This window comes from Neopelma chrysocephalum, unplaced genomic scaffold (genome assembly GCF_003984885.1).
Source record: "Neopelma chrysocephalum unplaced genomic scaffold, ASM398488v2 Primary Assembly neopelma1_98, whole genome shotgun sequence".
NCBI lineage: Eukaryota > Metazoa > Chordata > Aves > Passeriformes > Pipridae > Neopelma > Neopelma chrysocephalum.
The window spans coordinates 4757182-4771009 of NW_020897761.1; the positions used below are offsets into that span (position 1 = coordinate 4757182).

The following is a 13828-nucleotide window of genomic DNA, read 5'->3' on the forward strand; positions in this document are numbered from 1 at the left end:
AGGAGTAAAGGACCTCCATCCTCTGCAGCTGCCGCAGTTTCCTTACCCCCTCTGCAAGACACAGGAGAGGCTGGTGAGCACCTCAATGCCAGCAGTGGGAAGGGGCAGCCCACCCCAGCGAGACCCCACATCTGGCACCCCTGCCTGGGTACATCTGGGGGGCTCTAGTCAGCCCAAGCCCAGGCAAACATCATTCGAGCATCTAATCCTCTGAAATTGTAGGCTGTCCTTTTTTTTTTTTCATTCAGTTTCCATTACAAACCAGTACAAAGCTCACCCAAGCTCTCCAGGGAGGTACAGTTTCCAACAGATATCCAGCTTTCACTTACTGCACTCACATGCTGAAATGCAGACAGTGTCTTACTGCGTAGTCCCAGAACAGGTCCAAAATCCAGCTGGAAAATAGAACCAGGCACAGCTCTAACACAGCTCAAAGAACAAAAGGTGGCCCAGGCCTGAGCTTAAATGTAGCCCCAGGCTGGGGGGCAGGTGGGGCTGGTCAGGGCAGTGATAGTCATTAGTGCCCCAGGCTGTGGACAGCCAGGTTGGGAGCAAGGTTCCTATTCCCAGCTCTGAGTGTTAAACAGGGCACTCACGCACATTTTCATAGTCACCCAGACAGCCAAGGTCAGGGCCAGGCACATGGCAGGTTTTCAGGGCTGGTTGTGGTCACCCTCTCCACTCCAAGTGCTGCTAAGCTGTGCTAGACGAGTGACTCCATTGCAGCTGCTGGCTGTAGCTCATCCTCCCCCTGAGCAGCCATGAGGGGGGCCAGCGAGCCAGATCTTTGGCTGTGGGACCCCTTGGAGCCAGGCTGGTCCCTCTGTTTGCCATGAGCTGCCCCTTAGCCTGCAGCCTCACTTGTTGGTGTTGCACCTACACTGTGCCCGAGTGCCTGGCTGAGGCTGGGAGAAAAATCACACTGCAAATGCTTTTGGACTCATCAAAGTGTCACTGTTAGATAAAACCAGAACATTTGCTATGATGAAAAGACTTATTTTTTCAAGCTTACATGAAAAGGAACTTGTTCTGGCACAAAATGCACTGTTATCCACCAGCCAATAGCCACTTTTGAAGCTGTGGATGCTTTGACATTAACCATAGCCTTTAAATCAACAGCAAGACTTCTCATAAGAACATTTATTTTTCTGAAAGTACTGTTTTTCATTGGAAAAAAACCTCACTTGAATGAAGCACGTCTACCTGGCTCTTCTAAATACTGACTCGGAGCTTGATATGTTGTTAAAAGAAAGGCTGTGGGCTTCCTGAAGCCCCCCAGAGAGCAGCTTGGCCCTTCCAATTCGATTACCTGATCTCACCCCAGAAAGACCACATTTTTTTCCCCCCCGTGTGAGCTTTGAGAGGAGAAAACAAAATCCAGAAGCCGCTGGGGCCGGGCCCAGCTGCAGCAGGCCGGCCGGCATTGGTTACGGGGCTGGCAGGGGTCCAGCTCCCGGCGCTATATAGGAACGAGAGGGGGGAGCTGGGCTGCAGACGGAGCCACTGCTGCCTGGTTTAGCCATCACTCACACTCTTCTCACGGCTCGAGGAAACTACAGCCTGCCAAGATGTGCAAAGGATTAGCAGCGCTGCCCCACACGTGCCTGGAGAGGTGAGAGCGGCCAGGATGCCAGGGGGCTGCCTCCCTGCAGGGTTCTGCCGGGGCAGCTGGAGGCACAGGGGATCTTCCTGAAGCATGTCCCCGAGATGAACATCTCATATGGGGACTGGGATTATCCAGCTCTGAACTGGAAGGGAAGGGAGGCTTTCTGGGGGCGGCTCAGTGGGTGCTGCAAGTGGCTGAGACCCTTAGCGGGGCGAGTGGTGATTCAGTTGCAAACTACCCACTCTGACTTGGGAAGCTCTCTGCTGGGTGAGTTTGGGCTGCCCCAAACCTGCCCCTCTACCCCCGCTGCTCTAAGCAGGAGTGTGTTGTTGTCAGATCTTAATATTTGCAAAACATGAAGGAGGGGAGGAGGAAAAAAGCAGAAAAGAGGTTTTGCCTTTCTGAGGCAAAACCAGCCCTGGCTCACAAGTGCTTCAAAATCCTCTTTAACTGCCTATGTCTTGCTCTCACACAGATTAGCCAGACCTGGCCTCTCTCCATGAGGCTCAGTTCCATGCAGAGCACTAGCTCTGCCTGGCTTGTGGCACCCATCCTCATCTTCATGCCTACCCACCCAGGTGCTTTCCTCGAAACCTGCCCCTGATGGTGTTGGTGCTGCCTCCCAGGCTGCTCTCCACCCTCTTTGGAGCCACAGCAAGCTCCAGCTCCCAGCCATTTCCATGGTGATTGGAATCTGGGGTCTCCCTGCGGCATCAGGGCACCCAATGCTTCACCTAAGGAGGAAGCTTGGGAAAAGACTATTTGTGTGAATCCCCCAACGAGGATTCCCTCATGGCTGCAAATGCCTCAGCACTGGTTTTTGGATGAGAATGAGGGGATACTCACTGTCCTGGGGGGAGCTCCAGAGAAATCCCAGCTGAAGTTGTGGCACTGGGGTCTGATGCTGCTTACCCAAAAGCAAGGCAAATTCTCATCACAGGTACAAACAAGAGCATGGGCCTGTGACAGTTTCTTTGTTGGAGACGTGCCTTTGGGCCATCCTAGTGACTCCATTGCCTGCTCCCCTGCAGCCTCCTGCGCCACAGGCAGCCAAGCAGCACTCTTCCAGATGTGGGTGATCCGCGTGTTTCTGTTCTGCTATCCCCTTTGTTTTCACTCTTCTGATGCTTTCTAATACTAAATTTTCTTAATAAAGATTTTCTCCCCCTGTTGCTCTGCTGATGCTTTCACCTGTTGTGCCCTCAAATCCTTGCTCCTGACGGCGGCTTCACTTACACTTTCATACACAGAGTCAGGACTGTGTTTGTCCCCTGCGCATCACTTTGCATTGCTCTGTGAGGCATTCTAACAGCTGCTCCACTGCCAGTCTCACGAGATCTTCCCACAGTTCCTCACAATTTGTCCCCGAGTGCCATACCCGGGGAGTGCAATATCTGTTCCTCGGCCCTGACCCCCTTCTCCCCACATGTGTGATGTTTATAACAGCACGGTCCCAGCCTGTGTTCCCATAGCACCGTCCCCACAGTTGTGTGCTACCTTTCCCATGCTGTCATCCATGAGATGGCCTTCCCCCCTGCGGCTGCCTGGGGTCTGGAAAGCCCACCTACCCTGAAGACCCAAGGGGCTGGTACCCCCCGACTCTCCACAAAATGTGGTTGCTGGCCTCTCCAGAGAAGGATGATAGGTTGGAAGGAATCTCTTCCTACCGCCAGAGCTGCCTTGACTTCTCTCCAATAGACCATATTTGTTCATGTGTCCACCACAGATCTGACACAGCTGCCACTGACGTGCCCGTACAGCATCACACTTGCAGCTTTATGGCTCCTTGAATCCCCTCTGGAGCCTTTTTCTCCTCAAGGGGCATTTCCTCTTACACCTTCCTGGCCTTGGGCACAGCAGCACCTTTAGCTTTCAGCTACAGCTTTAACTCCTTTGAGCTTCTATTTTTGTTTTGTTTTTAAAGCTGGAATCTCTTCTGGCCCTCCCGAGAAGCCTTCTTGCTCTTGATATGTTTGACAGAGCCCATATTTTCTATTAATGCTTCTTGGAAGCTGTTTCTCAGACTTTTTCTTGGCATTCTCCCATCTGTTCTCACACTTAACCTTCCACCGTTCACGGTCCTCTTGCTCTTTCTCACTTGGCCATAGCTGGGTTTTTTTGAAGGATGCCTTTTTGTTTATAACTGCCTTTTTTATCCTGCTGTTTAGCCTTTGCTGAAGCCTTGCTTGAAAGCTTGCAATCCATCTGCTGGAGGACGCCAGGATGGTGTCTTTAAATAGCCCTTCCCTCCCTCAACCTGCAATCTCTCATCCCACTCCAGTCCTTTTGCTTCCTTTTAGCAACCTTCCTCACCTCTGCTGTCTCCATGGATTTCATGAAGATGCCACAGCCAGGACTTGCTCTGGTGCAGGGGGGAGGTTTTTTCTGCTGTCCCGACACCAGGACTTGCAGGGCTCCAGTGGGGTGGGCAGCCACTGGTGGTCTATTGACAGCACCATGGGATGGAACAGGATGGAGCCATCCAAAGAGTCTCACTGGGAGCAGCAGGCAGTGGGGCTGCCATATAGGTCTAACACCACTGCACAGCACAGCCTGAGACAAGGTGGCCCCAGGGCTGAGCTTAAATGGAGCCCCATTAACGTGCAGGGTGTGGGACTCAGCTGGAGCTGCTCAGGGCCATTAGGGCCTGTCAGTGCTCTTTGAGCCTGACAGATGTTGGCCGTAAGTCACTGTCAGGGGATGGGAATCGGAGAGAAGGACTTTGAACCAACTCTGAGCATTATCCAGGAGAGTACTTGCTGCTGTGTGAAACTGCCATCAGTTGCATCCAAACCACCTTGTGCATGTGTTGGCTCATCCACACCAGAGCAGGGGGGTCCCTAGGTCATGTTCAAACAGCAACAGAGTACTGGTCCTGTCCTCCCACCTCCTTAGGTCACCATGGGCTAGGTTTGGCTGTTGGTGGCCCTGCTTCCAGCACACCTCGTGTTATCTCCCTGCCTATACGGTACCTCCTGCATCCACCATCCTTGCTTCAGAGGTGGGCAACTCCCCCCTGCTTCTGCCAGATGAGCCTCCCATGATAGGGCACATGGTCCAGTTTCCCAGAAGGGACTGTCCCTGGTGCACAGCACCCGGCACTGGCAGTGGGTTGGCCATGGCAACATCTGCAGCTCTACCCTCCCTAGTGTTGGGCTGTGGCAGGGAGAGACACATGGTGGCAGCCAGAATTTCTGCTCAGCCCCTCTTCAAGAGATTCTCCCTGAACTCATGTGTCCCCTTCCCTGCGGGGACCTGTAGCCACCAGCACAGATGGGAAAGCAGAGCCAAGGGAGAGGCTGTCCTGCCCCAACAGCTTTCCTGGGCCACCCTCTGCACCCACCCATTGCTTTGGTGCTAATGGGGCTACAGCTCCTTGCCCACTTCACCTGCTCCCCATCGGTGCAGCTGTGTCATCCTCCTTGATCAGGGCCATGCCATGGGTGTCCCAGCATGGCTGTGATGGCCAGGAGGGTGCCAAGGGACACCTGAGGCTTGCAGGAGAGACAGTCCCAGGCAGTGGACATTAGGAGCCAGCTCCAGCTCTGCATTTTATTTATTTATCAGAGGGAGCAGGACAAACAGCGCACAGCAGCATCCCTGTCCCAGACACCTCAGTGTGGGAGCATGGCGACCTCGTCACCTTTTGCCTGAGGTCCTGCTCTTTCCAAGATTCAAGTTTTCTCAGAAGCACTAGCAATGGGAACTGTCCCTGTAGCTGCTGACATTTTCCATGAAAACAGTTGGGTTTCTGGGTGTGTGATGCCCCGTGCTGTAGACCCACGGCGGGTGATCCGTGCAGCCCCAAGCTGGGCTGCTCACTCTGGCTGGCCCTGCTTTGAGCTTTCATGCAAGGGTGGCTGTTTAGAGGCAGATTTCTTCACAGAAGTTGGGGGCAGCTGGCAGGGAGCAGAGCAGACGCCCCTGCTCCGGGTCTCAAAAAGTCACCCATGGGGACTGGCGAGTGGAAACCAAAACACAGAGAGAGTTTTACAGGGAGGGAAAAAAATTAAAAGAATTGCAATAAAATAGCAGACATAGCAAGGGAGCGATCATCCACAGAGGGCTTGTGAAAATAAACAGCAGAGAGGAAAATTGTAGGGAGCCCTGAAGCAAGGGACCTACAGCCTGGCTTTGCCGGCCGTGCCGAAAGCTCAGCCCAGCCCAGCCAGCCTGTGAGGAGCAGTGTGTTCCCTTGCTCTTCTTCACCTCCTCTACCAGGAAGATGACCTGGAAACCACCAAACGTTGCTGTGTCAGGGAAAAGTCCTGCCCTGCAAAGATGGGGCTTGGGGTGTCTGTTTTCACCCCTTTATTTCTTCACCCTTATACAGCACACCTCAGTGTTCCCTGCTCAGCTTGCTTTTGCTACCATCACTGAGCTGCAGCAGAGGAGAGCCTCCTCTGCAGTTTTGGATGCTCAGGACCTCATTGCAAATTGTATTGCACAAAAGGGAATGTTTCGGGAGACATCTGGGCCTGCTGTCAAGCCCCAGGACCCCTCTTGTTTCTGCTTCTTCCGAACAGAGGTCTGGGGCGTGGCCTTGGGGCAACGGGAACTGGCGGGCAGCCTTTGGCAGTCAGAGTATTTCAGCTCCTGACAAAATACTTTCTTCCCCCTCTGCCCCGGGGAAGGCAACACTCAGGAGGTGTCTATTTGCAGTGTCTATTTCCCATTGCAGATATAAAGCTTACTTATTACACTATATATATATGAATCTCTGAGGGTGTCCTGCTCTGAATGCCATCGGCAGTGCAGGGCTGGCAGGCACAGGGTGGGACAGGGCTCTGTGGGGCAGGCACTGCTGTGCAGCCCAGCACGGCATCCCGCAGCCTCCTCTCCGGAGACAGCTCCTTCACCTCCTCACCAGCACTTCTTCAGCCTCATCACTATAGAGACTGAGTGCTGCACACACGTCCCTAATTCACCATCAGAGCAGCCCGCCAGCTCTGCTGATACAATTATCCCAGCCACAGATGGGGACAGAGTGAAGAGATCAAGAGCTGCCGCTAATGCGGAGTGCCCGGTTTGAACAGCAACAGCCAGGCACAGCCTTTACAACATGAGGGTACATTAGTTCATCTGTAAGTAATTACAGAGCTTTGTACTCCACCAGGGGCTGTGCAGGGCAAGGACTGTGACCGTCCCCGTTGCCCCGTTCCTCTGCCTGACCTACCTCTGCTCCTCCCCTCCTGCAGGGCCAAGGAGATCAAGACGAAGCTGGGCACACTGATCCAGAAGCACGACTCAGCCATTGACATCATCATCCCCTACCCTGAGAAGCCAGAGAAGCCACCCAAGGCCCAGAAGTGAGTACTGTGCTGGGGTGGGCTGTGCTGGCACCTGTGCCCAGCCAGTGGGGTGATTATGAGCCCTTTTGGGGTGCAGAGGAGCTGAAGCCCTGCTGTGGGGGGCATAGGAGGCTCTACATGGCAGGCAGCTTGTGGCATGCTCTTCGTGGCCTGACTGCTAAGTGCAGGCTCAGGAAGTTATGTCAGGGCAGCATGAGACATGTCAGGCAATACAGCTCTATGGAAACTAGATTTCCCATGGAAACTCAATTTATTTTTTATGAGATTTCCTGTTATTGGATAAAGGTTTTCCCAGAGGCATATGGCACTTGGACTTCTCTGAGTCACCTGCCTCAGCCCAGAGGTGCCAGCCTTCACAGCCATCTGGCTTTGGGATGGCAGCGTGTCCCTGAGCTGGCTGTGTGACCATATGGTGTGATGCCTGGCTCTGGGCAGCTCCGGCATGATGGCACCTCCTCACCTTATTGCCTCTGTCCTGAGCCACTGCTCTCTGGCACTGAGGTGGTGTATAATATTGGCTCTGCTTTATCAGCATTATTTAAAGCACATGAAACATTAGTTACTTTGCCTGCTAATCCAGGCTGTGGCAGGTGATATGCAGGGGGAGGCTTTCTGGCAGGGTGCCTGCTCACCACAGTGCTGCCCGGCAAGAGCTGCCCAGGTCAAGCAGGGCAGACAGAGCTGCCATGCCCCAGATGCCTCTGTGACTGAGACACATTTGTCCCCATTAGCTGTCCCCTCAGAAAGCCAGAGAACATCCTCTCTCCCCACTGCCTGGAGGAGTTGTTTTCTCTGCACTGCAATGTTGTGCAGCCTCGTCATCGCTCACCTGTCAGAATCTCGCTTGCTGTTAATATCATCCCTAGGACATTCAGATAATGGAAATGTGAATTTGGTAGTTTCCAGGAAATCTGGATTGTGTTGGGTTACTGCAGGGATGCTTCACCTCATGGGGGTGAGAAGTCACCTGGCAGGAACAGGGAGAGTTTTTGATCCTTGATAGAAGTGCAAATGCAATTTGAGATCCAGGAAGTGAACAATCAGAACCCCCTGTCGCGGTCCTTACTGCTGCAGTCTGATGACAAGTGAGGCCAGGTACCTACCCTGAGCAAGCTTTGCTTTCCTGCTGTTCCCCTCTCTGCGCTGGAGCCACATGGGCAGCAGCACCTGCACTTCCCCCAGACCCACCACTGAAGCATCAGGCTGTCCTGCCCACGCTCCTCGGGATGCTCCGCTCACCCAGGGGGTTTCAGCCCCAGCACGTGGCTCCCGTGGCAGCAAAACAAGTTGCACAGGGGCTTCCCTCGCCTTCCAGCCAACACCAGGCATTGCCCTGGTGGGTCACAGGGCGGGAACTGCGAGCCCAGGGCAGCTTAGCCAAACTCCTTGGAGCTTAACTAAAACAACAGGAAAAAACCACAATCAACCACACCACCCCCCCCAGCTCTTTAGTCACATTGAAAAATATAGCAAAAAAAAAAAAAAGGAGGAAAAACCTCGCAGCTGGAAAACACTGGAGGTTTCCACTGGGAAGGGTGCCGAGGCCATTGTCCTGCCTTGCCTTAGGGCGTGGGAACAGGACAGGCAGGCTGTGGGAGTGGAGGGCGCTGACCCCAGCCCCAGCAGCACAAGGCTGAATGACCAAGCCCCTGTGCCCCCTGCCAGCAGGGAGCATCCTTCCCCACCCCAGCAGGAAAACATAGAGATGCATCCCAGCTGCCTGCAGAGCTCCTGCTCCGCCATCCCATGCGCAGGCAGTGAGGTAAGGAGGAGACCTGTGGCTGCAGAGGGGACCCACTTTGCAGGTCAGCCACATCTCTGGTCAAAAATGGGGGAATTCGCCTGCCCAGCCCCATCCTCACCTTCCCTGGCACTCGGCTCTCACCAGGAGGAGGGCACTTGTGCTGCAATGCAGCAGCATCACCATTTCATCCCCAGACCATCACCTTTGCTCTGCAAGTCCCTGCAGATTGTTACTCCATTTCTCCACGTTTAAAGGAATTATTTAAAAACCTGGAGCCCAGACTGGGGCTGTGGGGTAAGCATAGACCACCCGGGCTTTCTTTACTCTCTTCAGGCCATCACCAGAGGAGGCTCTGCAGTGGCGTGATTCCTTGGAGAAGCTCCTGCAAAACCCCTGTAAGTTCACATCCCCCTGTGGTCAGTCTCCTCTCCTCTCTCCACATTCCCTGTTGTTTCTTGCCCCCCCTGGCACTGCCAGTGCTCAGCAAGGGCTCGACCCTCCCACAGATGGGCTCTCCAGCTTCCTCACCTTCCTGCGCTCCGAGTTCAGCGAGGAGAATGCCGAGTTTTGGGTGGCCTGTGAGGACTACAAGAAAACCAAGTCCCCTGTGAAGATGGCTGAGAAGGCCAGGAAGATCTATGAGGAGTTCATCCAGACCGAGGCACCCAAAGAGGTCAGTGGCCATGGGGCAGGAGATGGTACTGGGAGGAGTGAGGCTGCTGCACTGATGGCCCCCTTCCCATAGGAGAGTGATGGCTGCAGGGCACCTCATGCCATGGCTGAGGGGCTCAGAGGACTGTACTTTTGGCAAGGGCAGGCCCATCCTCATGTGCTGCATTCCCACCCTCAGCCTCTGCTGGGCTGTCTCCTGCCATGGGTACCTTCAACACATGCCTGTCCCCCTTTTCCCCACAGAGGGCTGACATTAATTATAAGGGATGGCAATGTACAGTAACCCTCCTCCATGAGTTAGCTTTGCTGCAGGACAGACCTCATCCTTACAGCTCTGCCACTAATAATTCCTCCAGAGAAAAGAACTTGCTTCAGTCTCTCCCCACACCCTCTGGGGCAGAGCAGGCGAGGGGAGATGCCGTCACCCACCCCTCTAAAGGCAAGGTCCGCATCCCTCTTACGCTCCCATCACAGGTGAATATCGACCACTTCACCAAGGCTGTGACCATGAAGAACCTGGTGGAGCCGTCACCAACCAGCTTTGACATGGCCCAGAAGAGGATCTTTGCCCTGATGGAGAAAGACTCCCTGCCGAGATTTGTGCGGTCGGAGTTTTATCAAGAGTTAATCAAGTAGCAATGTGGCCGGGCTGTGCAAGGCATCCCCTCTGCTTCTATCTAAACACCTGCCCCTTCTCCTGCAGCTGCTTTGCTTTCTTCATACCACCCTAGAAGAGCACCCAGGGATGTTGCTAAACATCTCTCCCTGTGCTTTGGATTGTCAGATGTCCTGGTGTTTCCTCTCTTCCCATCTCTTTCCTCTCCCACAAAAGACCAATTGCAGAAATTCCCTGGAGCTGGGACCCAGAAGGGTGGCAGAGCAGCCCCAGGTCCACAGTGACCGGGTGCCACTTGGGCAGCTGGCACATCCCTGGCACTGCAGAGCTTGGCATTAGCTGGAGGCTCTGGGGTGCCAACTCTGCCTTCTTATGACTCCTTAGGACATGATAATTTTTCTCACAGTTTTGCCCGTATCGCTCATTTGGCCCAGACTCGCTCCCTCCTCCCAACTTCCCAGGGTGCTGCTGAGACTGCGCAGGTACCCTGCAGGTTCTTCCCTCCCTGGCCAAGGTGCAGGGTGAGATGTGTCCACTGCCTGATTGGCATCATCTTGTCTTCAGAAAGCAGCTGACCAGCAGGCACAGTGACAGCCGTGCAGGGATGGAGGCATAGCAGGGACAGTGTGACAGCCATACAGCAGGGATGGCAGGATGGCAGTGATGGCTGTATGGCAGGACCAGGAGCCCCAGAGTGTACCTGGCAGGCACGAGGGGTGAGCAGAGCGAGCCTGCAGCACCACTTCCTCAACAGCTCTGCTCGAAGTCAGCGCTGAGACAGCCTGTTTGCTCCACACTAAAGACAGTAAAGAGGGTAAAACAAGACCTATTTGTCCAAAACACCAGGACCTTTTAGCAACCCAGAACTCTCGCTCTCTTCAACCTTTGCACCATGTCCTGAGCTCTCAGACCACAGCCCACGCCATGTCCCAGTGCCGGTGCACAGCCCTCGCAGGGCTGGTGTCTGTGGTGTGCTGGGACGGCAGCTCTGGGGGTTGCTGCAGGGGTTTCTTGCTCCAGTCGCTTCTCTCTGCAGTAGGCACGCCAAAGTGATACTTCTGCACAAACCCAACCAAGGGGCATTGATCAGAGGAGGGAGGAAAGTCATGTTGGGGAGAAAAAAAGCTGCAATCGCAGCTGTTCAGATCCAATTTGAAAAATCCAAACCAAACCCAGAAAACCAAACCCAAATTAAAAACTGTCATTGGAAATATGAAAAATAAACCCCTAGATTCTTGAACAGATGCAAACTGCTGAGATTGTGTAGCCTGCATCTCTCCTGTCTCCTCCCATCCGCTAAGGATGTGTGATTCCACAGGCTGTTTCTAAAAAGACCAGCTCTTTTCTAATGATTCAAGGCCAGCCCTTTGCTAACAGAATAAATCACACCTGAGGATGGGGCAAGGGCATACATGAAAAGCAGCTGGGATCTTATTTCAGCCTCGAGGCAAATGCAATGAACCCCTGCTCCACGGGGCCTCAGTTTCATCCCGGTGATGGTTTCCTGGTGCAGCATCTGCAGGGTCATGGCTTGCAAGGAGCTGCTTCAGCCAGCAACCTGACAGATGCCAGCGAAATAACCTGTGTCCATGCTGCCTCCAGGCATCCCAGGCCAGCCCCCTTCCCTGGGCTGCTCAGCCTCGCTGCAAGTCATGGGACTCCATGCAAAATGCAGTAACATAAACAACGGATTTGCCAGCCTCTTCAAGACTTTCAAAATCTGATCAAAACCCCACCAGCCCCAAATATTTACATGTTGTCACTATGGTGATGAAGAAAAATACATCCCGAGCTGCAGGAAGTGGGCTATGTTTTCCAGGCAGGAGTGGGGAGGCAGGGAAAGGATGGAGGCAGTCACAAATGTGACTTTTTTTTTTAAACACTGGAGCAAAAGGTCTGGGAAAGTTGGTGGTGGAGCAGCAGGGGTGAATGCAGGGGGTGGCTTGGGTGCCCCCAAAGAGCCCAAGGGAGCCCATGAGCAGCAGGAGGGTCCCACCGAAAGGGCGCAGGATCCCCCAGCAGTGCCCACTGCTCAGACCTGGGGAGGCAGGAGCAGGGCTGGGCATGGGATGGGGAGCTTGGCCAGCCCCTCTGCTGCTGCATGGTGCTCCCACCACCTCTGCCTGCCCGTGCTCCCTGCACTCTCCCAACGTTTCCATGAACTGGTGTCAGTACAAGCGGGTTCAGCACGTTCAAGCTCCTTATTTATAGTGTGACTCAGAAATGCAAAACCAAACAGGCTTCCCTGCAGAAAGACCTAGATCTTTCATTTCTTCTTAATCCTTTGGCAGCTATTTCCAGGTTCCCTCACATGTTTCAGAGTTAAATGCCACCACCAACGCCGTAAGGTCGGGATGCTGCTGGAGGCTATCTTGCTACACACCATCAGAACTTGAGACGTCAGTAGCTACAACAGCAATGCGTGGGGTAGGGAGAAGGTGTTTAGGTATGTATGTGCCGAAAAGAAAGGTGGAGGCTGGATTCAGGAGAGATAAAACTGGAAATCCCTCCCCAGCTCAATTTCTGCTAAAATGCTGGAAAACTATTTTGAGGGCTGCCAGTGATCTACTGCGTGGCCATAAAATGTGGCCCCTGAAGCATTTTGGAGCTCTTGGGAAGTTGTGTTTGTGTAGAAGGGTCATTTGGCTAATTATATGGGTAGGCTCTCCCAGAAAGGTGGCAATGCCTGTACCCAGCCCATGGCCCAGCTTTCCACAGGCCCAGAGGTATTTACTGTCGGGCTGACACCAACCATCATATTTCTGGTAGGAAATATTTCATGTATTTTATCACTCTTGCTCTCTTGAAATACGGCATATATGGCACTATACACACAACATGTACATCTGTATTCCTATAGTCATAAATAAGTATAAACACACACACATATACATACATACTCGTAACATGGGCATCTGGATCCCCTGTGAGTCAGAGAGCCAAAAAGCAGAGTTTCTGGATATTGTGCTTGGGGTCCATCACAGAGATGTGTGGGTTTAGCATGGTCCCAGACCCTCTCAAAGGAAACCTTGGCCATCTGCCCAAGTGAACACGATGGTACATCTTCGAAAACATCCTCTGGCATCACCCTGTGCCCACAGCCCTGGTCCATCCTGGTGCCTGAGCTGGCGCAGGAGGCAGGTCTTGTGCTCTCCGAGGTACCCCAACCCCTGCCGTGGGGCACAGCCAGGGTCCCTGGGCACCAGGCACTGCCTCCACACCTCCCTGGCGCCCACTCTGTGCCACAGGGACATGTGGAAAAGGACTCTCTGCAGCTGCATCCCTTGGATTAACGCCAAGGATGGCTCGATGTGTGTTTTATGGTGACTTCAGTGACGAGGAGCCTCCCATCTCACCAGCCATGGTGTGAACCACAGAGAGACCAGCTATTGCCCCATGTGCTGAGGCAGGGCTCTGCCTCAGCTGCCCAGTCCCAGTCTTGGGGACTGCCAAAGCCTCTGACACAGTGGCAGCCACGGGGCTGAGGGTGTCCTGGGGCTCATCCAGGCTCCCCCAAGCCCTTGGTCACTCCCTGGAGGGTGCTGTGTTCTGTGGCCAAGGTCAGGAGGGAAGAACAGCTCCTCACACCTGCAAGGAGGTTTTTGGTCTGAAGTTTTCTGTGTGATTTCCACTAGAGATCTTCATGTGGGGAAGATGTGAGGTGCTGGTGTGCAGAGGAACTGGTTGTGTTAACCCATATTCTTGTACCATTCAGTAATCCACACATAAACATGTATTTCTGCTACTAACTCAATGGACTGTTCATTTTGTCTGTTTGCACTGAAGGTGCAGTGTTTCCTTACCCTGTACAGGGCGCTCCCAAAACTTGTGCTCAAAAGGCCCTGGCAAGACCAAAGGCCTCTGAGAGCTTCTGCTGC

General features: G+C 53.7%; 1 protein-coding gene across 1 annotated transcript; it reads left to right on the top strand.

Annotated features, from left to right (window-relative positions):
* The first annotated feature begins 1477 nt into the window (after window positions 1-1477).
* RGS5 (regulator of G protein signaling 5) lies at window positions 1478-13704 on the top strand. The gene is made up of 5 exons (XM_027694725.1): window positions 1478-1612; window positions 6805-6915; window positions 8996-9057; window positions 9169-9335; window positions 9809-13704. Exons 1-5 carry the CDS (start codon window positions 1569-1571, stop codon window positions 9968-9970), a joined length of 546 nt encoding a protein of 181 aa, XP_027550526.1. The 5' UTR covers window positions 1478-1568; the 3' UTR covers window positions 9971-13704.
* Window positions 13705-13828: the final 124 nt, after the last annotated feature.

Excerpts from the sequence above, each read along its gene's own strand:
- RGS5 (XM_027694725.1), top strand. The coding sequence starts at position 1,569 with ATGTGCAAAGGATTAGCAGCGCTGCCCCACACGTGCCTGGAGAG. Across the intron at positions 6,916-8,995 it reads AAGCCACCCAAGGCCCAGAA|GCCATCACCAGAGGAGGCTC; the intron begins GTGAGTACTGTG and ends TACTCTCTTCAG. Across the intron at positions 9,058-9,168 it reads GAAGCTCCTGCAAAACCCCT|ATGGGCTCTCCAGCTTCCTC; the intron begins GTAAGTTCACAT and ends ACCCTCCCACAG.